At 37.0% G+C, this 25,037-nt stretch overlaps 1 protein-coding gene across 2 annotated transcripts in view; it reads right to left on the reverse strand.

Annotated features, from left to right (window-relative positions):
• Positions 1 to 7,440: 7,440 nt before the first annotated feature.
• ltbp3 (latent transforming growth factor beta binding protein 3) overlaps positions 7,441 to 25,037 on the reverse strand; it is a 34,508-nt gene continuing 16,911 nt past the window's right edge. The window contains exons 7-30 of one of the 2 annotated variants that reach the window (XM_079482396.1): positions 24,361 to 24,480; positions 23,886 to 24,041; positions 23,658 to 23,774; positions 23,544 to 23,557; positions 23,341 to 23,404; positions 23,067 to 23,165; positions 21,772 to 21,897; positions 19,348 to 19,473; positions 19,007 to 19,135; positions 18,790 to 18,909; positions 17,981 to 18,103; positions 17,535 to 17,657; positions 13,827 to 13,946; positions 13,592 to 13,720; positions 13,323 to 13,493; positions 13,130 to 13,213; positions 12,919 to 13,047; positions 12,299 to 12,436; positions 11,706 to 11,846; positions 11,130 to 11,288; positions 10,439 to 10,600; positions 8,902 to 8,991; positions 8,672 to 8,803; positions 7,441 to 8,472 (exon numbers count right to left, since the gene is read on the reverse strand). In XM_079482396.1, coding sequence (XP_079338522.1) covers positions 8,321 to 8,472; positions 8,672 to 8,803; positions 8,902 to 8,991; positions 10,439 to 10,600; positions 11,130 to 11,288; positions 11,706 to 11,846; positions 12,299 to 12,436; positions 12,919 to 13,047; positions 13,130 to 13,213; positions 13,323 to 13,493; positions 13,592 to 13,720; positions 13,827 to 13,946; positions 17,535 to 17,657; positions 17,981 to 18,103; positions 18,790 to 18,909; positions 19,007 to 19,135; positions 19,348 to 19,473; positions 21,772 to 21,897; positions 23,067 to 23,165; positions 23,341 to 23,404; positions 23,544 to 23,557; positions 23,658 to 23,774; positions 23,886 to 24,041; positions 24,361 to 24,480 — 2,924 coding nt within the window. In that variant the 3' untranslated portion in view covers positions 7,441 to 8,320. The remainder of the gene's footprint in view (positions 8,473 to 8,671; positions 8,804 to 8,901; positions 8,992 to 10,438; positions 10,601 to 11,129; positions 11,289 to 11,705; positions 11,847 to 12,298; positions 12,437 to 12,918; positions 13,048 to 13,129; positions 13,214 to 13,322; positions 13,494 to 13,591; positions 13,721 to 13,826; positions 13,947 to 17,534; positions 17,658 to 17,980; positions 18,104 to 18,789; positions 18,910 to 19,006; positions 19,136 to 19,347; positions 19,474 to 21,771; positions 21,898 to 23,066; positions 23,166 to 23,340; positions 23,405 to 23,543; positions 23,558 to 23,657; positions 23,775 to 23,885; positions 24,042 to 24,360; positions 24,481 to 25,037) is intronic. The other variant, XM_079482397.1, reaches the window with a different exon arrangement.

A 25,037-nucleotide genomic window follows, 5' to 3' on the forward strand; every position in this document is an offset into this window, starting at 1 on the left:
TAGTTTTTTCCATGTGTTTTTTTCATTTGCTGGGAAGGGCTAGCTCATTCTTGTTGAGGCTATGTAACACACCATAATGTGGAGATTGCATGAGCTGTGATTCCAGCCTGCACACATTGCCTCAGTAAGCCTGTCCTTGTCGGCCTGGTCCCACATGAAAACACAACAGCAATGCCAAGCCATGAAAGTTGCATACAGTTGATGGAATTATGTTGTGCAAGCAAAAGTAATCCTTCTCGTGAAAGGCCATATGTCCAGCCTGACCTTCATATTTGTCCAGTTATCTTTTTGAGGTGACCTGCTACAGTCTCAGGTGTTCAGGTGACGGTACTCCAGCATCTCTGTACTTTTTGCTAATTCCAGGAGCCATAGGCTCCAATCCAAATACCTTACTGACTGTAAGCACAGACATTATGGCCATATTTGTTGCTGACATTTGTGGCCCAAGTGGCAGTTCCTGCCTGTGACTTACATCATGCTGAGAAAGGATGTCAAAGCTCCAGATGACCCCTCTTCTGTTGCATTTCCTGCATGAGAGATAATCTGATGCCATAAAGTAAGATGTTTCGAAAGCAATTGTGTAATTTTCTGATGCAAGCCTGCTGATGTAAGATCTTCCTTCACACAGTCTGAATGAGGACATGTTAGCTTCACTCGCCACAGTTTTCTTGGTATCCAGAGAAAGAAAGGGTGGCTGAAGTAGTGTTCTTTCCAATTATTCCAGTTATGGCAAAAGGGCACTAAGGAGGATACCCCCACATCCTGTCCTCCTTGGTAAAGTCGGTTTGGGGCTGACCATTTAAATAAAGCCTTTAATATCCAGACCTGATCAGCAGATGACAATGTGTGAGTCCAGCCTACCAGAATCTCTTTTACCTGTACAAAATAAAAGAAAGCCTTTTGCATTTTATATATGCACAAGTAATAATCAAGCCTTTAAATGCTTTTAGATGTTTAGGTTGTTTACTCGATATTTGGGATTCAAGAAAGTCTGCTTGTTCTATCAGTTCACGGTCCTCTTGTAGGTAAAGTTGGCTGAGGTTTTGTAGATCTTGCAACTAAAGCTAAGAATACAGAAAATAGAAATTGATAAGATCTACACAACTTACTAGCATATACTGTTCAAATGTAAATAAATCTCTGTATATCTCAAGTGTCTTACTTGGTTGGGCCACAGGTGATGTAAACATGTATTTTAACGGTAACGGTTACTGTGTGGATTGTGTGTTTTGCCAGCCAAAAGTGAATGGACAGAAGTGACTAAAGCGGAAGAATGTTTAGAACTGTGGGACTCTTTTGAGATAGGAGTATGCTGTGAGTAATTGGAATCCATATTTAATGTCTGATGCCAGTCTCACGAATGGATTCACAACCCTCTAGAAAAAGTTCCGTGCACTCCTGCAAGGCTGCTTTATTAGCCCAATGGTTTCTGGAGTCTTTTACTTCAGACGTTTCCCTCTTTATACTTGCCACCAGGTATCAAGCATAACCCAGTTCAAGAATTCTGAAGGCTCTAAACTTGATTTCATGCTGCCCTAGAAGGTTTATTTTATTACCCGGATCTTCACCCTTGTGCAGTACCATGTGCTCGAAGCCATGAATAAAAAAATGTTAGAAGATTTTTATATAAAGCACAGACACTTGATGTTCATTGTTAACATTTACTGTTCTCTAAAACATGGCTTCTTAAGCAGTAAGAAAACCTATGTTATTGCCTGCGTTTATCGCCAATTTGAAAAAGCTTTTCATTAGACATTAGTTTACATAAATGTTGGCACAGTAATATTTAAAATATTTAATATTTAAATAAATGTAACAATAGAAAGGACAGTAATATCTGAATCAAATCTGTATCAAACAACACCAGTGTGCCTGTGGAGGCACCCTGCTTGAATTTGAAGCCTTTCAGGCCTAAATTTAGCACGTTCTAGAAGGAGGAAATATTTCCTGACAACTGAGCATTTCAGATACGAAAAACAAACACATTGTTGGATAATTAATGTCTGCAGTACCCACTGAATGACAGAAAACACCTATTACCAACCAGAATATATATGCTAGAGATAGAGTTAGCCTGATTAGGTAAATAGATTGTCAAACTGAGGCTCTTTTCTATATTCAAGATTAAGTACAGTGAATCATGCTGCACGGTATAGACAAAGAGTCGGAGAATGAGTCACTGTGTTGGCCCGAGAATATGAGAAAGACTCCAAAATGTGACGCAGAGCTAGATGAATGAAAGACAATATAATAATAAACTAAACAAACAACTTGATTAAAACATTATATACATGTCTGCAAGACTGCAACATTAGAGCTTTTATCATATCATCTCTATCTTTTGTAATAGTGCAGCACTCAGTCATGATTGGGCTTACCATGCACTGTGATGAGGGCTCCCCCAGCGGTAAAAAAGAATTACTACAGCTGCAGAATATAATGACATTGTAAAAAACTTACTCAACTCTCTGTCTAAATGCTTGCCATTCGTCGCAAGACAGAACTTTGTTGGTAAAGCATCATTGCATTTTAAATTCCATCTCACATAGTCAATTTGAGGAAATGTTTACATAGCTCAATTGATAGAGCAGCAGCAATAGCATGGGTTTGATTCTAATGTATCACTGTGTTCCTCAGTGCGTAATAAGTTATTTCAAGGTATCTCTTTGAATTATTTTGCAAAAAAGGTTGCATAATGCATAAATGTCAGAAATGACAGTTGTGCCCCAAACCCCAGGGGTTTCATTAACTTTATTTGTGCACATATTAGTGAACTATAAGTCTCTTTGCGTTATCAAATACAACATAGATATAATAGAACCTTTGTAAAAAAGCAGATATATAGAGACTTAGACCATCAGTCAAACAGACTCATGCATATTCTCAGTTATATGAGAACAGACGGTCCTGGATCACTGGTCTTCTATGCAAATAATCTTAGCAAACTTCTACTTGACATTCAAATGAAATGACTAACGTTAGATATTATAACACATTCACCTTCATAGGTCTTTTGGAGAGACAGGCAATCTTTCGTTCTTAAATGATCTAACTAACAGGTAAATACCACATGTTTAATACTATGTTCATGTTTAGGATTGCTGTGCAGTTTTAAATAAAATCTCCAATTAAACTAACAGATTTGGATCGAGGGGAAGACATATGTTACATTTTCTTATTGAATAAATGAAAGACCTTGGCTGAAATGAAATAATCTGAAACCCATGATGTTTGATGTGTCTATGTGACATGATGTGTAAATAATTAATGTATTTTAATGTTTGTATGTAGCATAATATTATTTTCATAGTATAATTGAATATTCTAATTATTATTATTAATCATAAGTCATAATTGAATATTGTGTACGTTAGGCTTTAGGGCTTGCTAAGGTTTGTTTTTTGGTATGTCGACTCTCTAGCTAAAATACCAGTGCATTTAGTGAGATCAATTATACATTTGTAATATGACCTAATAATATAGAGCTGAATACATAGTTACAGTTAATAGCGTTGGTTAATATGTGTATTTGTTTCACTCAGGTCATTTAAAAACAGAAAGCGAGAGAAAGATAAGATGACTCCCAGTTTCGTCCTTGTGCTGGTTATTACTGGAGGTTGGTAGATTCACATCTGCACATATTCAAATAATCACACCAGACCAAACATTTAAGATCAGTATGTGAGGATAAGAACTTTAACAATAAATCAATAGGATATCCCCTGAGCTGAAAGGGTTTAGTCTGAGAAGTCACCTAGCTACTTATATGGAGCTTTGGGGCAATGCAACATCTTTAAATTGAGCACCAAGATCAGTAGTTAAAATTTTCACAAAGGATGATTGAAAAAAATGTTGTCTCTCATCTTTATGCAGGCGTGATCAGCGCAACGGGACTGCTGGCATCTTGGGTGATCAGGTGCGCATTATAGAGTCCTATGTGCCTAAGATGTACAAATCATTTGACAGTATAACTTTGAATTGTCAAAGAATCCAGTTTGCCAATGTTATTAAATGAAAGATAAACAATCAAGGCATTATTTTAGATTATAGATTTGTATTTATTTTAGTTGTATTTAATATATTTATATTTTTGGGGTTGAGTAAAACTTGCAACACGCTAATAATTACCCATTTTCTTCCAAGGTTTGAAAATATCAAGTTTTTCCTAAATTCATCCACAGTAATCTCAGATGCACCGCAAACAGAGATGACAATATTAGCAGGTGCGCTGACCATGGCTGAAGGTTTGTCAAAGGTACAAATAAACACAAACCTTCCTGAAACTACATCAATGAAAACAATGTCAAGAGCGACGGCTGGATCAAATGTGGTACCGAAAGCATCATCTGCTGTCGCTATTTTTGAGCCCTCTTGGAAAAAAACAGCCGAGGCAGCAACAATGATTGCAATTGCAGAAACTACAGCTGAAGGACGTGTCTCCTCATCTGAAACCTTAGAGAAGGTGGGAACAGCAACAAATACAGCTCAAACAATGCCAATCGAACCTGAAAGAAGTCTTACTAAAATTGTACCAACCCGCAAAAGTGAAGTAGACACAATAAGATTTAAAAAGACAACAGAAGTCAGTACAATAGCAAAAAAAGACTCACAAACAACAACGGCTGAAACTGTAGTGACATGTTTCACTCAAACTGAAACTACAGCTGATATCAGCGGCGCATTTCCGATACCAGAACCAATTACAGATGAGACAAAGTCAGTTACTAATAGAATCACAAGTGAAAGCAAAGAAACAACCAAAGCTGGAACAGAGAATACATTCAGGATGTTAATAACTACAACTGGAACAAACACAGAACCAGCAGATTTGCCAGATATAACCACTGAAATAATGGTACCAGGCACAGTGGAGAAACCAAGAGAGCCATCCAAAGTTAAAACAAGTAAAACAACAACAGTTAGACCAAAACAATCTTCTCAAGCTACAAAAACTTCATCAGCAATTAAAAGGGCAACCAGTGTAAAATATACAACTACGATTGCAACTACCACTGAAACAACACATAAAACACAATTTACTGCTGCGGATACATCATTGACAAAAACAACTACAATACAGTCAAGATTTACATCTATAAGATTTCCACATATTTCAACCGCTGGTTTAAACACAATTTCTCCAGTGAGGCCATCTGTTAATGTGTTTAACAAGTTGACAACTCAGTCACACAAGCCTTTATCACCATGTAAAGGCAAATGTAAAACCACATCTACAGCGAAGATCCCTGCAGGCAGACGTGACAATGGAAAGGTTCCTCTGGCCTATGATAAGACTTTATATTCTGCCATCACTATGGGCTGCATACTAGTTTTATGTAGCATCTTAGCTTTTATTGTGTTTATAAAAGATTTTGTTTGGTAAAATGACATTTGTGTATTTGCTTAAGAATGTTAATGCTTTGGTAATTTATTAGGAGAATGGAATTTCACAAAATTATGATTTGTTTCTTGATGAGGAATTCATAAATTAATAATCTAAATACACAAATAACTGTATGTTGTTGTTTTAATGTTGTTTTAGTCTTGAATTAATTTTCTCTGTGAAACACAAAAAAATATTGATCACATTCTTGATTAAAGTGATCAGACAATGAAGCACTGAAATAAAAAAGAAAACATTATTAAAGAAGTTGTGAGCCAGAGATAATAATGAATGTAAATAATGACACAAAATTCATTTGAAATAATCCCCATGTTTTAGAATAATGGAAAATGTTAATTTCAAGAATGATGATAATGCATACGACTTACTTTAATATGATTGTTTTCTTTGTCCAGTTGTAAAAAGACTCTTCATTTTGGACTAATCATGAAAGACGTAATAACTCCTCTGACTTAAACGAAAAATAGAAAATCGCATTGTTTAACTTCAATGAAACCTTTAGTCTTTGGAAAATATCTCTTTGCTCGTATTTGTATTGTAAGACAACGATATGTGATATTTTACATGTCTAATAATACATTATATTAACACATAGGAAAAAACTAAACACAAAAAACTTTAAGAGCATAGAATGGGAAAGAGTTATTAAAGAGTGGCAGGATCATTTGGATCTATAGAATTAAAATGAAGACAATACAAGAAGTAGTGTCAAAAAGTTGGCATTGCAACAGGAAAGAGAAGTATCATGACTTTATGATTTTATGTTAAAAATACTAAGAGGTAAATCAGATCGGACATTCATATTACAGGAAAGCGTCCAATTAGACTTTGTGAAGCAATAGAACGTGTTTCTCAGCTGAATGAGATAGAAAGAAAAAGAACAGGATGGATGAAATGGAAAAAATTGGAACATGGATTCAGTGACACCCTTAAGTGGTGGTAGTGACCAGGGCAGGAACTGTCTATTTTTGTATTTAAAACAATATATATGACTTATGACAAGAATCTAGCATGAATACCGTGGGTGGAAAGGTCGCGAGGGCGGGGTCGTAAGATGATTCCCAGATTTTTTTAATTATTAGAAACAGCGTATTTGATCAATAACTGTAAAACATGTGAAAATATTAATTAAGAAGAAAATAAAACCAATTCAAATAAAAAGCCACCAGCCTTTCTCGATCATGACCCTTGAGGTGATAAAGTCACATTAATGACATCAGCAACAGCATTAGGTCGGGTGCAGCAAGTCAATTTACATCACAGTGTTAAACATCTGTGCACGCAGCTCATTTTTCAGGCTTTAAGTTATAGTTAGGATAGTGGGGTTCTCGAGTCCCTGACACTGTTATTTTGGGGGTCGCGGGGTGATAACTTTGGGAAGAGGAGTAGAGGAGTTAATTATCACCAGAAGGTGTCAGTAGTGCAACACTATAGATACGAGCGGCCTTTAAAAACAAACGGAGAGAATGGAGCGTTCACACAACCAGATATACGCTTATCATAGTGATATTGAAGGGTCTGCAATACTTCCAGCAATCAACCGTAACCGTGTTTTAGAAGAAATTGTTGTGTGTGAACGAAGAGACACTAAATTCAATGTGTACCGTTATAATATTTTGTATAACAATGTAACATTGGTAACATGGTCTTCCCTGTATTGGTAACTAATGCGCCACGTGGCTGTATCGCAAGGCCTCGTTGGCGCAGTAGGCAGCGCGTCAGTCTCATAATCTGAAGGTCGTGAGTTCGAGCCTCACACGGGGCAGAAGTTTTACACATTTATCTTGTAAGTATATGCTAGTAATATATAATATATACAAACCAGTGGCTCACTGGTTACCGGCTAAAATATAGACAATGTTGGATTGGGCAGAAAGTGTAGAGAATCCAAAATATAACTTTGCTTGACGATACTTACCATGGAAGAAAATAGATGTTAATGCAGGAGACACAAAGGAATCAGGTGCAAACACAGTTTGTAATTCGTAAATGAATAATAAAGCAGCTGTTATTACTCAAAGCAGGACCCATTGTTTTGTAATCTTAATTTATTTAAAAAGAAAATACAATGATTAAGAAAAAGGTTAATTCATCTATATTACATAAACATTGAGTTTTTACTTTTTTTTATTATTAATTTATCGTAATTTATTTGGTGAACAGCATCTTTTTCTTACTGCTTTAGTATTGAACCTGTGTAGGCAAAAGTATCTTAGAAACAGATTTTTCTGTTCATTTTGTTTCAGTTAAATACTTAAAAAAGGTTTAGAAACGTCATCACTGCCTATGACTAACTTCATATAAAAATAGTATTGTGCTCCATACAACCTTAGAAAGATGACAACCGTTGCATTATCAAATAAGAAAAATAATGTAAAAAGGAAACAAAAATCAGGTGATCGTCAATCTGTCAACATAGGTGATTCCGAAAATAAAGCCTTACAATGTTGTTTTTTTTTTAAAGAAAAATTATAAGAGAAAAACAGATGAGAAAACACTATTTTACAAAAATGTTGAGCTTAGTTTAAATTAGCTAAAACTTGCAAAGAACTAGCCCCCTTAAATTAACAGATACATTTCATCCAATGCCAATTTCTCGTCCAATGACAAACATTTTCAAATGGTGCAAACATATTACTGGTAGAAGAGAAAAACATGAAAACAAACAAGACAACTAATATTTTAGAAAAGTAATGATGATTCTATAATAATGATTCATATTTCCGTCATAAGATAAGGATTACCAGATAACGTCAGAGTGAAACATGAAGTTCTTGAGTGCTTGTGGGTAAATGTTTGTAGATGCTTTATACTAGATCTGAGGAAGAGTATAAGCATATCACAATTTATGTACATGAGATGTTCTGTATCAGACTACTCTGAGACTCTCTAGTCTGTTACAGAACTGTGTTGATGTTACTGGGCCCTAGCCCGTATACACACATTGGGTCGCCGTGCAGCAACAAATCCAAGTTTACAGTGACATCTAAATGACCCAAAGGTGTTAATACAGCGTGCATTCTTACAGGGGCTCTGCCCTGATGCTCGCCCTGCACATTCATCGATATCTAGAAAGAGAGAAGAGACCGTAAACAGTCTGATACATATCATTCATAAAATATTTGATTAGGTTTGTGTGTGGATTATATTTAGATGTAGGGCATAAAATATAAGTAGCCTAGCATGAAAACAATGAAAGTCTATGAGATGCCCTTACTATTATATTGAAACAAACCTATGTGTTAGACTGTCTGCTTGATTACTCACCTGAACAGCGTGTTCGTGAGTGATCTGACAGAAACCCAGGATTGCACTCACACATTGTACCCAGATAAGATCGTACACAGCGACCATTAGCACAGCTACACTCATCCGAGTCTTCTTCTGAACTGTCTCTCTCTAAACGGGCGAAAGAAAAAGTAACACAACACTGAGTCACTTCTGTGACTTAAGTAACTTTCTGTAAAGTTCAAGGTGAGCAAAACTGTTATGATCACCTGGGTTGTAGTTGGAGAAAGCCGCCAGAAAGTCCCCATCTCCGTCAGACTCGGTCTCCAAATGCATCTCACACAGTCTGTTAAAAAGTACTGCAGACACACCAAAAACCACATTATTAGGCAGCTTCAATTCACTTTGAATATCACAACCATTTCGAAAACAAGATCCTACTCTTCCGAAACAATAATATGGTTTGATAGATTCAAATTTCATTAAAAAGCCAAACGGTGTGATTAAAAATGTATAAATAAATATCATTTAAAATGGATGAGTTGGACTGTTTCAAACGTTCCTACTCATAAATAAATAACAATTGAAATGGAGTTGTTGGAAGGGGAGAGTGAGGAAAAGGTAGCCAATTTGTTGTGTATAATGCACCTATTAGAACCAATAAAGCTGATATGTACTTTCACCGTGAACCCATCAAGTTAGACATGCATGATTAAATTGTCCAAAGTCTGCAGGAAAAATCAAGAGAAAATCAGGATCAAGGAAGAGAGGAAGACCAAGACCACCGCCATCGACGGATGATATGATTTCTAAAGTTACACAAATTCTAAGATTGATTCTAGACTGTAATATAAAACTTTAACTCATAAGAGAACAGCAGGAAGTTCAAGTGGTAAAGATTGGTGCTTCGCATTGCAAAATAGGTCATAGGTGTTAACGCTTCTAGGAAAGCTGTGTTATGTTTAAGTTTGTGGGAAAACAATGTATAGCATAGCTCTTTACTGAGCGTGGCTGTTGTGAATCCAAATAAGGTGTCTACATCCTGTGACATAGCCCCTCTGTATATCTGGGGCACTATAAAAAGAAACTCCGTGGCCGAACCTCTTGGTGAAGACTTCTCGTTGTTATGTTTGAATGATTTGTTATTAAAGTGAAGTCATTCTCTATTGTGATGCGAAAAACCACTTTCAAAATGATCTGTGTGACGTAATTACAAATCAGAGTTCCCACTATAAGCCAAATGTCAAATTCACTGACTTTTCCTGACTTTCACTTACTAAAAAGTAGCATTTTCATATAGTGAAGTAAATTAGTCTTTGAAGCCAAAGCTCTTGAAATGTAGATTTTCCTGACATTTTGCCTTAGTAAAGAGCTACAGGTGACTGCATTTGATTTATGTGATTGCTGCGTGACAGGTGGGTAGGGAATAAAACGGCGCTCAAGATAACCATAACAATAAAGAAATGTGTAAAAAACACGGTAAGAAATACAGTATGGAAAAATTACATTTTGATTAATGGAAACAAAAATCGGTTTACTTGAGGCTGTAATTGATGTCAAAGGTGCTTCAATAAAGTATTGAGCAAAGGCTGTGAATAATTATGTACATGTGCCTTTTTCAATTTGAAATAAAAAAAAATTAACAAACTTCTTTCATGTTGTCATCATGGGGTATTGTTTGTAGAATTTTGAGGAAAATAATGAATTGAATCCATTTTGGAATAAGCCACAAATTGTGGAAAAAGTGAAGCGCTGTGAATACTTTCTGGATGCACTGTACATGAATGATAAAGGATGGTGCATTACCTGAATTTCTGTTTGGACAGGTGCGGCACTCTGGGCCCCAGCCCCGACCGTAGTGACAGCAGCACTCTGAGTATGTCACCGTCAGCTCATTCCGAGGCATAGTGCACATAAGATCCTCATCAACCTCCCGGAAACATATGTCCTTATGTGCTGCAGTGCGATCTGAGAGAGAGAGAGAGATGAGGTGATGGAGAATATAAAGACACACAGAAGAGTTTACAGAGGACGAAAACTGGGGTACAAATCAAAGGCTTTGGACACTGCAATAAATGTTAACAGAACTATATATGACATTTACACTTACTAGAATTTTTAATAATAGTAGAAATACAAATAACCACAAACAACACGCTCAAAATACACTGCAAATACTACAGTTAAGTACACAGCGAAAGACAACACATCTTCACAGATGCCTGTGTTTGTATGCAAATGCTAAGTGAGGTCCTGCGTGACTGCATCTTTACACCGCTGAAAACCACAGATGTAATGATCTCAATTTAAAGAACCGACCATATAAAATGACCATTTCAAATATGGACTGTATCAAGGCTGTTTGGGACTATAGAACATTTGGGACTATATTCATCATACCCGTTTTTAGAATTTATATTCTTCAGATACATTTTCTTTTATCAATCACCAGTGTGTCTGTGTTTGGTAGCTCGAGCTGACAGCTTGTCACACCCACCATCATAGACGCACTGCTTAAGGGCTGCACTGAAGGTAAGAGGCTGATTGCAAATGCAGTGGAAGGAGCCGGGAGTGTTGACACATTTCCCGTTTCTACAGTAGGAGGGATCCTCACACTCATTCACATCTGAAAGGTGCACCACAGACACACCCGTTACTAAAGAGATGTACAGGAGAGATATAAGAGAGGAAGGGGAAAAAGGAGGGAGAAGAACAAGGAGAGAGCCATCAGAAGCACACAGTCTTGGGTGAGAAAAATATTGTAATTAATCTGTAATAATCCAGAAAAAACTGAAGCAGTAATACATTTTTTAAGATAAACCTGGAATTACTAATGTAAACAACAGTCAACAATTGCGAGAATCATTACAATTCATACAGAACTACGAGTCAGGTTAAACAACTAATGCTGGGCTTCTTGAAAAAAAAACACATTCAACAAAAACAATTGTCTGAAGCATTCTCTCTTATTAAAGTCATGTACTTTTGTTCATAACTTCCACCATTTCAGGCACTCTTCTCTAAATCATCATATAAATTCTACAAAATCACGTCATGGTTCAGGTCTGCTCACCCGTCTGTTCCTCAGGTGTGATACAACCGTTGCGGTCGGTTGCCAAAATCCAGGGCGATGTACAGATGCAATAATAGGAATCTTGTGTATTTACACAGTGGCCATTTTTACAATTAGCAGGGTCTTGACACTCATCCACATCTGCAGCAAAACAATGGTTTCTTAACAATGAGATCCAGTTTGTGAGGAGTGTAGCTTCAAATACTTGTTTTGCTTAATTGAAGTTAAATAGGTATAGAAGTATTTTAATGGAATAAATAGTCAGTTTTATAATAGCTAATTTACCTAACAAACATCCTGTAAGTTGTTTTATTACTTTTATTTAAATGAGATAACAAAACCATCAATTTACAATCATTATATAATAGCAATTACAAAGAACAATCAAAAGTAATAATTAAAGTATAATCATTAAAAATAACTTAAAAATGTTGAGCGTGTCCCCATAACTAAGTTGGTGACACAGCCCTGTTGGCGCAGCGCTCAGTCTAATAATCTGAAGGTCGTAAATTCATGCCTCACATGGGTCATGCGTGTTCTTTAACAAGTAAGCTTTCCTAAAAAGGGTAACATGCTCATTTAACAACACATACCTGTGACTGTAGGAAAGACACACTCTTTGTTAGTAGAGTCAGGAACCCAGGGTGGGTTGCAAGTGCAGTAGAATGAGCCTCGAGTGTTCACACAGTGACCATTTGTACACAGTGATTCATCATGACATTCATCCACATCTACAGGAAGAACGGAGTCGGAAAATTTGAATACATTTGAAAGATTTTAATGGCTTTGTGTTTTTCCAAATAGTTCACCTATTGTTAATTCCTGACATTATATTGCCCCCTATTGACAGGAACTAAACATTTTTGTGCTTGTGTGCTTTTTTGTTTCTGTGTAGGCTAGATTTCTTTTCTAAAAATGTAATACTTTCTCAAAATAACCACATTTGAATGTGTATATTATTGAAAGCAATAAATGAAAAAAAAATGATTGTGATTAAATGAAAGATATATTATATTAAACATCTACTAGATCATTTTATAATGTAGCAAACAACATTAGTGTTCTAAAAATAGTTTGGGGATACAATGTATTCTTATTATTTAAGAAATGTTGAAACTGTTTGAGGTTCTTTAATACAGATAAAGTGATAGACTTGTTTCAGTATGTATACTGCACACTGCCTGAACAGGCATGAAAATGTGTGTGACTTTACCGATACATTCCAGCAGATTGCTGTCATAGTAGAATCCCTGTTGGCAGTAGCATTCAAAGCCTGGCTGTGTGTTCATACAGCGTCCCTCCTTGCAGATCTCATTTGAAAACAACACACACTCATCAATATCTACAAAATGAAAAGAATAAAGAGATTAATTTGTTTGTTGTTTTACAAAGAAAGAGTGTGCATGTGTAATGTGCACTCGTACCTCTGTGCACTGGTAATCCATAATCTATCTTTCCCTCCTCATGGTAAAATCCTCTGCCGACTGGACAAAGAAAGTGATACTCCGCTAGAAACAACAGACATCAATCAAACCGCTATACATACATCCATCTTTTCATTCATTGATGCATCAATCACACATCTTCCATCAATAAATGTGTCTGTTTGTCTCTAACCTGAGTGGTAGACGGGACATGGGTGGATCTCACAGTGATCCCCCCATCCCACCCCGATAGAACAGCAGCACTCCTGCTTAGTAACATTGGTTGCCAGGACGCTGTCACAGAACACAGTGTCATCCAGATTAAGATAGCATTCCTTCTTATTGTTCAGATCCACCGTAACCTCTGTGTGGAAAAACAACGCAATTTTATTCAAGCAAAAATGCACACACACACACAAAACTATGCTGAGCACTTCAGTGAAGAAATCCCACAGCTCCTACCCTCACAGCTGTGTTTGTCTTCAGACAACATGTAACCATCGTTGCATACACAAACATATCCGCCCTGTCTGTTTTCACATACACCATGAGGCTGACACAGGCTCCTGTCCACAGAACACTCATCTATGTCTGAAGCAGATGAAGAGAGAGAGTGAACGAGGGAACAAATAACTAGAATGGAGAAAGAAAAGCCTTCATGAAAACAGTAAAACTCATCTGTTTTATGCATATTTACCTTGGCACCGTCGTCCACTGACCAGCATATAACCTTTCTGGCACTCGCAGCGGTATGAGCCCATTGTGTTGATACAGCGTCCTCGCTGGCAATTAGAGGCACGCTCACACTCATTGATATCTAAATGAATCAAAGCAAGTAAAATGTGTAGTTTTAAGCTCACATACTATTGATTGGAAATCTTGGAATGTTATATTGCAATTTAGAATGTAAATTACATTTATGGAAGCAGATGGGTCAATACAGCATATAAAGAGTATATATATATATTCTGGCCGTTAAATAATGACACAAATGTTAATAAATTGCATTGTGTGATTCATTTATATACTCTCCTCCCATAATGTTTGCATCTGAAAGAGAAACTCTCTTAGAAACTATCAGAGAAAATTATAGTCTTATGCAAAAAGTGTCCACGCCTTGTCAGGTTCACATTATAACGATAATAACTTTAAAGTTTTAAAAACCGTTCTTCATTTAGGAGAATAGCGAGTTTTACATCACAACTACAATGATAACAATACAGAAAACAATACTTTTAGCCGATGGGATCACTTTCAGAGCGCTTTTTTCATCCCGAGCATGAGCGTGCCTTCAGAGAGAGCATCCAGACTTTGCAGTCATATTAAAAAAAAGGATGTTTGGGAATGAAAATGAAAGCATCAGCAGCATCATCTACATACATTTAAGTGACTGGGAACACTGCAACACGCAGGCTTAAAATAAACAACGTTACCGTCCGCTAGTGTGGACGCAAATATAGTTACAGTTACCGTTATCTATGGAAGTATTTTGATGCCATTAGTCTTTGAAGCAAAAAAACATGTTGAGTTACCACAAATCAAAAATAAATTATTTGCACTACCGGTGCTTGCATTTTTCTGCAAGTTCTGCAGAGTCTGCAATTCAATATGGTTGTATAGTTAGGCTGTGAATATTTCAAATTGAAACATTCACACACAATTTCATCGTTTAGAAATCCAACAATCAAAATTCACGTTTTACAACAAAAACAACCTTTAAAATTCGACAGACAATTTCAGTCCATATTGTTTTGGTTTAAAAAATTTGCTTCCACAAATTCAGTGGTTAAAATTCCTCTTGAAATTCTAAGTTCAATCAGTAAATTGTATTAAAAATATGTAAGAATACTGTGCATATTTTGTACGTGTAAATGTAATATGAAACAGTGAATCACTGAACCATACTGTGAAAATAAAATATTGAAGCTATTTGCATGAAACTATTTTAATGACGCATGCAATGGTATATGATTATAAATGTGTCCTTACCTATTAGTTACATAACACCAACACAATAAACTTATCATTTAAATTCATATAAAACATTTGATTTTGGTATAAAACTAAATAACAATAAAACTTAATATATTGCTAAATATATAGGAATAAATATAGATTTAAGGACAAATAAAGCAAACTGAAATAGTACCTAGTACAAACAGATGTAAGAACAAGCTATAAACAATTTTTTATCAGAATGTAAAATAAATCATCTACAATATACGTAAATAACAGTCTTTTCTTAATAACGTAAATGTAAAATATTTAGTAAATGTAGGAAATAAATGTAACTTAAACAAATGCTTAACTACACAACTTAAAAGAGAAATATCAATGGAAATAATTAGGCCTACAGCTTTTCATCTGAGGTCAGAACTCAAACAAAATAAATATAGCCAATATAGCCTATTATATGAATGAATGAATTGAAATACCTCCACCTACCTAACTTGCGTCATTGTTTTTCCTTCAATGTTAGTTTTGGTATTATGTGAGAAATACGGTGGGACATCCTTAAATTCTTATGTTCGTATTCAGGGCTCTTCCGCATTTCTGTATAGCCTACACTTTATCAAAAATGTGCAAGCTATAATCATTTTAGCCATTTGGTATGATTAGACCAAGCAACATTAAGCATTTTAGCACGGTACACTGGCCGATAAGACAATGCACGCTGATGGCAAGGTTGAAACTATATAGCCTAATATAAAAGTATAATACAAAATACAATGTGCCAAACAGCAACCTCTACAGATCTAGTTGTATATATCGCCAGTGAGCACTCATTGTTTTCTGACCAGTAATTTTTCCACGTGTCAGCCATGTAAAACTGACTTGCGTTGAGGTGTATGTTAGAGGTCTTCAACAGAACCGACTTGAACCCCCTGCTGGTGAAGCGGTCAGGCAGCAGGTAGAGAGAGTAGCATCTTCCTGCAAACCTCCGCGGAGGCTGAACTTTCAGGACATCTCTGGGGACGCATTTCTAAGACCCTAGGTTTTTAGCTGAAATGGAAGAGATGAGCGCATCTGCGTGTTTTTCTGAAGTATGGACGACAATAAGAGTGTGAGTATCAAATGTGAATCATATTTTGTTCGTTTAACATTAAAAAAAATTCTGAAAATTTTTATTGGAAAGTTAATGTAGCCGAAGTTTATCATGAGTTTCAAAATAGTCTTGAATCTACTATATAGCCACAATATAAGCTTCTAGTGCTGTAAAACGAGTTCGTTTAACGAAACCGTAGCACGACTGGCAAGCATATATTGATTAAGTGACTATGGGATGATTTATTATGTAGCATATATTGATTATTACATTTGACATCATAATAATTGCCTGTTAAAATACCACATGCTAGATTTTGTCATGTAAGTTACTTTATAGTCTGTATGAAGTGATTTCAGGCACAGATCTCAGCGCAGGCAATAATATGACAAAAGATTAATCGATACATTTGTCAAGTAACTTTACTAGGCTTCGGCCTTAGTGCTCACTAAGATCTTTTAAATAAGAGAGTTGTACATCAACATTGTTCAACTGAATGTTTATTATTTCATTCACTTCGCTCTCTTTCTCTCTACACTTTTCTCTCTGTTAGGAGTCAATGAAAACGTCATCAGTGAAGTTAGTGAATTTAATGAAGTTGGTCGTTAATGAAGTGCTGCATGAATGGGTTTCATGTAAAAAAGACATTTTGTGTGTTCAACTGTTTATTTGTTACTTTATAAAATACACACATCTTAAATCTACAGAGTAATACTGTGGCTTCACTCTGTACTCGAAATGTGGTTAATCTAGTGACTGAAAAGGCTATACCATGATTTAATGTTTATTTTACTTGATGTGTTGTTATATTATGCTAGTTAGTCACAATAATTACTCAAGATTAAGCTGTTAGCAATAGGGTTTAAATGTAAGAAATAAAGTAGTATTTAGGTGTAATAAACCTTTATAAGAACATTTTTATTTAGTCATTAAGAATTGGGTGGAAATACTGTCTTGAGCACTTTATCTTGGGACAGCGATTCTCAGAACTCTTTTTAAACCGAAATACAATGGACTGAAAATTGTCTGTTGAATATTAAAGGTTGTATTTTAAAACAAGTTGTAATTTTTTTAATGAAATTTAAAAGGTGATTTTGTATTATTACATTTTTTAACTGGGAAATTGTGTGAAATGTTTCAATTTGAAATATTCATAGCTTAACTATACAACCATATTGAATTGCAGACTCTAAAAATGCAAGCACTGGTAGTTATTTTTGATTAGTGGTAATTCAACATGTTTTACTAATGGCATCAAATTACTTCCACACTTATTGTTAGTATAATGTGAACGGCCCTTAAATCTTGTACTGTGAGTAACGTGCCATCTCTGTGTTGCATTTATTGTTATTAACCGACCTTCACAGTGGCTTCCCTCTTGTGTAGGCTGGTAACCAGAATAACACTGACACCGGAATGATCCCTCAGTGTTAATGCATTGACCATTAGCGCACAGACGGTTATCCTGACACTCATTGATGTCTGTGGAAACATAACCATCCAGAAATGTCTTTCCAGAATGAAAAAAAAACTAAAATAAAAAACCAGTAGAAAGTTTGCATTTGACATTGATGTTATTTAAGGGGTAGTTCATCCAATGATGTACTTTATTATTCCCCTCATGTCATTTTAAACCTATATTACTTTCTTTCTCCTGCAGAACACAAAAGAAGATATTTTGAGTGTTGGTAACAACATTAATTTCAATTGACTTCGATTGTGTGAATACAAACTACCGAGACGTTTCTCAAAATATATTTTTGGATGAACTTTCCCTTAAGTTGTGTTGGCTATGTGCCACTGACCTCTGCATCCTTTGCTGTCAGCCTCCGGCAGGAAGCCTTCATTACAGAGACACCGATGTGATCCCTGCAAGTTCTCACATCTGCCGTTGAGACACACACCATGCTTCTGACACTCATTGATGTCTAATGGAAACACAGCTCTTGTAAGATTACATTTATGTCTAATTTAACTCAAAAACCTGCATAAAAACATTTATGTCATGGTTGAATAACGTGGCCTTTTTATCAAAATGGATATCTAGAGAGCATGCTGGCTGTATAATATATAACATTTCTGAAAATTCTAGATAAAGGATGACTACACCGAAGATGCAACTGTAAAATCTTTTGATTTATTTTGGAATAATTACATTTGTGTCTGAATGGTAGTGTATACATAACGCATATGAATGAATGCTGATAATACATTATAAAATATAATATAAAAAAGGAAACTAAATTACATGCGTATTTGGAAGATGTTGGAACTAAAGAGGATATTGTAAATAAATTTGCAGTATGTACTACTTTTGTACTTTGCTTAACCAATCTAAAGCTCTATAAAAATATATTTAATCACTAATGATATCATAGAATAAATAGACATAATGATTCAAACAAACCATACGGTTTTCTGGTCAACTACATTTCCCTGACTGTTGCCACCAAACACCTTGTCATTGCATCACTGACAGACAATACCTAGGGGCTTTTTTTGTTTACCTGTGAAATGCCTAGAGCTTATGTAAGGAGCTCAGTAAAAGATGGTAGTTGATAAAGGGCATGTGAGTGGTTGCATGTGTAAACATGAGGGTGTGTGTTTTTCAGACCGTAACAAACTCCTCCTTGTGCATGGTATCCAGGTTGGCAGGGTATGCACTCATAGGATCCAACTGTATTCTCACACTGTTCGTCAGGACAGGTATGAGGATCCAAACATTCATTTATGTCTGCAGAGAGAGACACCAATAACTTTAGATTCCCACAGAAACACACAAATAGAACATATGTATCTATAAGTGTTAATACATGGATGGGTGTCCTCACCTTCGCAGGAAGGTTGTCTGCGGGATTTGCTTTTGAAGCCAGGCAGACACTCACATTTATAGGACCCATGCAAATTAATGCACTGCCCTCCAATTCCACATATATCAGGTTTAGAACACTCATTTATATCTGGAAGTATCCATGCAAACAAGTGTTAGTCACCATTTATTTCTGCAGAACTATCTAGAGGTAATTGACACTGTCCTTTAAAGTTCACATGAAGTGGCAGCTTAAATCGGCCAAACCCAACAACCTGTGACTCCACCCAGTGTCAATTATAGTAGAAATAAACAATCTTCGAATAGCTGAATAAATATAAATAACCTTTGCTGGACACTCACCGATACATCTGCGCTTTCCATTTTGCGCCACAAGTTTGAAACCATTGTAACAGTTACATCGGTAGGAGCCCACAGTGTTAATGCAGATGCCTCTACCACATGGTTCAGAATCACATTCATTTTCATCTACAGAGAAAGAGACCACATGTTAAAATAATTATACTGATCTTGTAAAATTACTGATGTTGATGTTTTATCCACCATGTCTGATTTCTTTCCCTTGACGATTACATTAGTATGTAAATTAATACACCAAGTACTGAGATAGTCTCTTGCTGTCTCAGTCATATGCAGGCGAAGATGAATATGTGGACCTCAAAACCGTTCATAAGGGTACATTTCTTCAAATTGAGATTTATACATTATCTGAAAGCTGAATAAATAATCTTTCCATTGATGTATGGTTTGTCAGGATAGGACAGTGTTTTGTTGAGATACAACTATTTGAAAATCAGAAATCGCCTTTAAAGTTGTCCATAAGACACGGTGTAGCAGCATAAACAGGTTTGTTTTAACGCTCTCTATTGGCTTACCGATGTTGTGGAGAGTAGATGAACCCGAAAGCGGAAATTCAAAAACTTTACATAGCAACCAAACTAAGGGTAATTCCCTAAGACCAGGCAGTAGCAAGCAATGTTTGTTGGGGTGTTTCCGGCCATTTTTTTGTGATTTTTCTGCATCCACTCACAAAAAGAAACGTTTTTATATATTTGCAGTTTTTAGGAAATTTATAAAATATCTTCATGGAACATGATCTTTACTTAATATTCTAATGTTTTTTGGCATAAAAGAAAATGGATAATTTTGACCCATACACTGTATTGTTTTCTTTCACCATCTTGTGTTCGAGATCCACCTATGGGAAAAGCATCCATACCTGAACTCTGCAAAAGCATCCAATTGCACTCTGGCTTGCTGTGGGAGAAGCAGGCTTGAGGAGATGAGCCAGGGTGTTGGAAAGATGCTGAAAGCTGTAGCAAGAACGCAGGTGAGACAGCTTGTCTATTTATAGGAGAGCTTGTGCTGATAGGGTAGTTTCTATGATTGCTGACTGCGGATCAGCTGGGGTGATTATCTGCTCCTACTCCTACCAAACTTTGTTAATTAAACATCATTTAACGAGTTCGCCATGCAGATAACAACAATAGAACAAGGGAAGAAAATGGTATGCGTATTTGGCGTGCTGTCCGGGGAAGCGGGCTCTAAGCTCGGAGCCCTGATCGAGGCGAGTGCACTGAGCTCGAAAGCTGCCCGAACCCAGAGCGCAACCCAAAAGGCCCTGTGGGGGCGGTCGCTGCAGCGATACTGGCTTCTGGAGGAGAGATGTTTGCTACGGCAGAGTGAAGATGGAAGCACGGACCCTTGCGGGGCGGTCGCTACAGGCATACTGGCTTCTAGAGGAGAGGCGTCTGCTGCAGCAGAGAGAGGATGGAAGCACGGGCCCCTGCGGGGGCAGTCGCTGTTGAGATACAGGCTTATGAACTAGTGAAGTCTGCTGCAGCAGAGGCACCTGGAAGCACAGGCTCCTGCATGAGTGTTTGCTTCTGTGGCGGTTTAGAGCGAATATGTTCGGTTGGCATTAGGAAGATGACGGCGTGCTGAAGTAAGATGATCCCCGCTGCATGTTTCTGGTTCCAAAAGCACTTCAAATCTATCCTACCAATCCTCTCTGGTTTCCCAACTGACCATTTCTCCAGCCACTCCTTACACATAGGTGCGGCAACAATGGCCGTCCAAAAAGGCCTTTCCAAACCCCAGATCCAAACTCTGGGTTGCTGGTCATCACAGGCTTTCAAGAGCTACATCCAGTCAGATCTCTCCCACATCAGAGAGGCCCATTGGACCCTCATCGCCCGAATCATCTAGTGCCAAACCGCAACCAATTGCTCAATTGCTTCCACCACACAATGGGTTGTTATATTGTGACGTGTCGTGCACCGCCTTTACAGGTTCACATTCTTCTGGGTTTCAAAGCCTAGCTGTGAGTATATTGGGCAACCGGGAGCTATCCATATCTCCCATGGGTGAATCTCGAACATGAGATGATGAAAGAGGTTCTCTGAAACATTGAGTGGAGAGATCCACCAAGTTTGCACGAGAAGTAAATATGCTCACTGAGGAAAGGTAGCGTGTGCAGGTGCCTTTATGCATTAGGTGAGGGTGTCTGTCAAAGCCAGACTTGGTGCAATTGGATGCTTCTGCAGAGCTCAGGTACGGATGCCCTTCCCATAGGAGGATCTCTCCATTCTCTCTGTTTCAGAGAACCAGGGTTACGAACAGTAACCTATTGCTACAAATATACCTGTGCAACTTATGACTAGTTTTGTGGTCCATGGTCACATATATTATGTCTATAGTTGTTTCTCTCTCTCTCTCTCTCTCTCTATATATATATAAACAGTATAAATACATGCGTGTACCTACCCACACAACTCTTTTTCTGTGCATGTGGTTGGTATCCAGCATGACAGTGACAGGTAAAGCCATTCGGTGTGTTCACACACTCTCCCTGACCACATATATTCCAGCTCAGCTTGCATTCATTGATCGCTGTTTTACACAAACACATTTAAAGGAATGAAATGTATGTCATAAATTACTCAGCTCCATGGCATCCTTGGTGAACATGTCTTCCTTTCTCTAGGCGATCACAATTGACCTATTGGTAAGCCCCTCCCCTCAAACGTAGATGAGCCAATAGCAGTCGAATATAAGTTCACCTGTAGGTTTCAGTGCCATAGAGAATCATTGTAAGATCAGTGTTACATGTACCACTAAGTCCAGGTGTCCTGGGAGCATGAGGAATGGAATTTATTTTATTAAATTCCCTAAACCCACCCAAAAAGAGCGGGTGTAGTAACCCGATTCAACTCCAATCCCAGTGAAGACAAAAACGTTTATTTTCTGGTTGTCATACTTTCACTAAGAGATTACTGCAGAACTTTAATGTTATCTTGTGCTTCAGTATCGTATCTCTGGCTAAAACTATTAAGTTAGTGAGTCCATGCTAACGTAACAAACATTAAAGCTAACTGTTCATACAGCATGTACATTGTAGGTCATAAACCAAGGTCTTTATTTCAGTGTCTCACCATATTAAACTGGTTAAATGTAAATTAATGTAATCCTACCCTGCAGTACATGAACAGTTGATCCTAAATGTTGTCATTTGCGATCGTGACAACTATAACTTGAGGCTTCTACCGATTGCATTGTGATATGTAAACCCTCGCTTCCAAATTTGTTATCCACCATATTTATTTTAAAATCGTTTATATATCCCTCCATGCCATATTTAAATCCCACTTGAATTCTCCTCGACGACACGAGTTTGTCCAAAATGTGGTTCTTCGGACATGGTTTTCACACTGACAGCTGCTATTGAAAGACATTAGGAACTCCAGTTGCTTGTCCGAGTTAGCAACAGTTACTAAGGGGGGCGGGGTTTACCGATAGGTCAAAAGGAGTAATAATCATGACTCTTCCTGACTTTCTAATACCAAAGAAGAATAACCGATACAAAGAGTGCATATATCCATCATAAAAGAAATTCATATCACTCCAGTGGGTTAATAATTGTTTCATACAGTGAAAATATTTAAGATTTTGTACATGTTTAGCTAAAATAGGTCGAATTAGACTTTAAATATGTATATGAGAAAACTACACGTAGACAAAGTTTTATAATTAACTTTTGAAGCAGACTTGGTGAAACTTACGCGAGACTGCCGTGGGTAAGTGTTCCAATGAGACTTTGGGGGTATCACTCTCTGGTGGAACCCAAACATAGGGAGCAGAGGTTGGCTTGGCCACAATGACTAATAAAGATCAAGACGGACAGAGAAAATGAGCAATAAAACACGTGAAATGCATTTACTGCCTATTCAAGATAAATATTTCATCAGCTGAGATACAGAAATACATAGCTCATTAATATAGTAAACTGTCATAACAAATGACAAGTAAGACTACAGAATGACAGAATAAGTCTACCTGGGATGCGAGGACCATGCGTGCTGATTGGTGAGGGCTGTGTGGTCGTCTGGACAGGGCCTTCCTGTTGATATGATGGCAAAATCAGTTGAATGAACTGGCAGGGGTAGATTTGCTCTACCTGTACAGTGGTGAATATAGCAAAATTTCTATAAAATGACTTTTGATTTCCTGGATCAGTAAAACCAGATTTTCAATCTTACCTGAGGCTTGAACTCTGAAAACACAAAATAAAAGATACAACTTAATTTATAAACGAACACAAAGAATTGTCAATAAATGAATTCGGAACCAGAACATAGAACCCATTATTGTACCATTTTTAGGATTGGGATTGTGTTCAATATGGGGCTGAAAGGGCTGAATGGACAGTGTGCTACGATAGGTCAGGACAGACATCCCCTTTCCTGCTGGACAGATTTTATTAAAGGAAGCTAAAGAGAGAGCGAATCAAAACAAAAAGAGAGAGAAGGAGACTTTATTTAGCCAGAGTCAAAACGTTATACAGGAGCCACATATACACAGTGTGGATTTAACACACTCACCTGTGCCGTCCTGTGGACACCTGTCACAGCTGCTACCCCATGCTTTACCCACAGTGCAGCAGCAGATCTCCTGGGAAAGACGTGTTGGAAGGACATGTTCACATTTCCCTGCTTCAGTAAACATTCGGAAACAGGGGCCCTGCTCAACAGATGGTGCTACAAGAAAACAAATCTATTAATTTATACAAATCATTTGTTCTAGAAAATAAATTCATTTGTAATTACTAAAGTTTGTTCTTTTTATTGTTTTATGCATTTTTATATACTGTACATTACTCTATTTGCTGAAATGTTTCTCAGGATCTTAAAACCCTTTTGATCTTAAAGTGTACACTTAAATGTTCACAAACAGACATCATTTAGTTTTTTGTTTATACATATGGAAGTCTACTATTAGGCCACAATGTGGAAAAAATACTAATAAAAATAAGGTGACCCACTTTTGTACAGTAGTGTTTATATGTTTATGTCTCACCTACGCAGCGTGTCCTTTCTATCAGTACATATCCATGCTTGCAGGTGCAGCGGAAACTTCCTTGCGTATTTAAACATTCTCCATTCTGACACAGTCCCTGCATCATACATTCATTTATGTCTACCACGGCAACAGAGAATGATAAACACAAGGAGAGAACAACAAACAGTGACCTTAAACATATGTTAAATACAAATACAGAACTCTAAGTTACCTTATGCTTTACATGATCTAAGGGAGTAATGGGTGTACTAAAAAAGGCACAATGGTTTAGGGTTACAATCCAAGGTCAATGATTCAGATAAGATTAATGGGAAATGCCAACATTTCTCCCAGGTCTCCTTTTCTTGTAATAGCAGTACAGTTTTGTAACTGATTTTCCAGCTGACACTCTTCAGGACTGTTAGATAATTCTGCTGCAGTCAATGATGGTACAGATGGTTTTCCCATCATCCACAGATTTTGTCAAGCTGAATTACAAACAATGAAATAAGTGATGGTTGAAACTGAAAGATTCAGTTTACTGTTGTCATGTATGTTGAGATATTCTTCCTGTTGCACTGACAATGTATTTTCCTTTTGGGCCAAACGTTTGTCTCTATGCGTTTCACCTCATGAATCTTTCTGCAAAATAAAATCAATTGGCATGTTGATTACGGTAATAGCTTATCGTCTTA

This window comes from Barbatula barbatula (assembly GCF_947034865.1).
Source record: "Barbatula barbatula genome assembly, chromosome: 2".
NCBI classification, from domain to species: domain Eukaryota; kingdom Metazoa; phylum Chordata; class Actinopteri; order Cypriniformes; family Nemacheilidae; genus Barbatula; species Barbatula barbatula.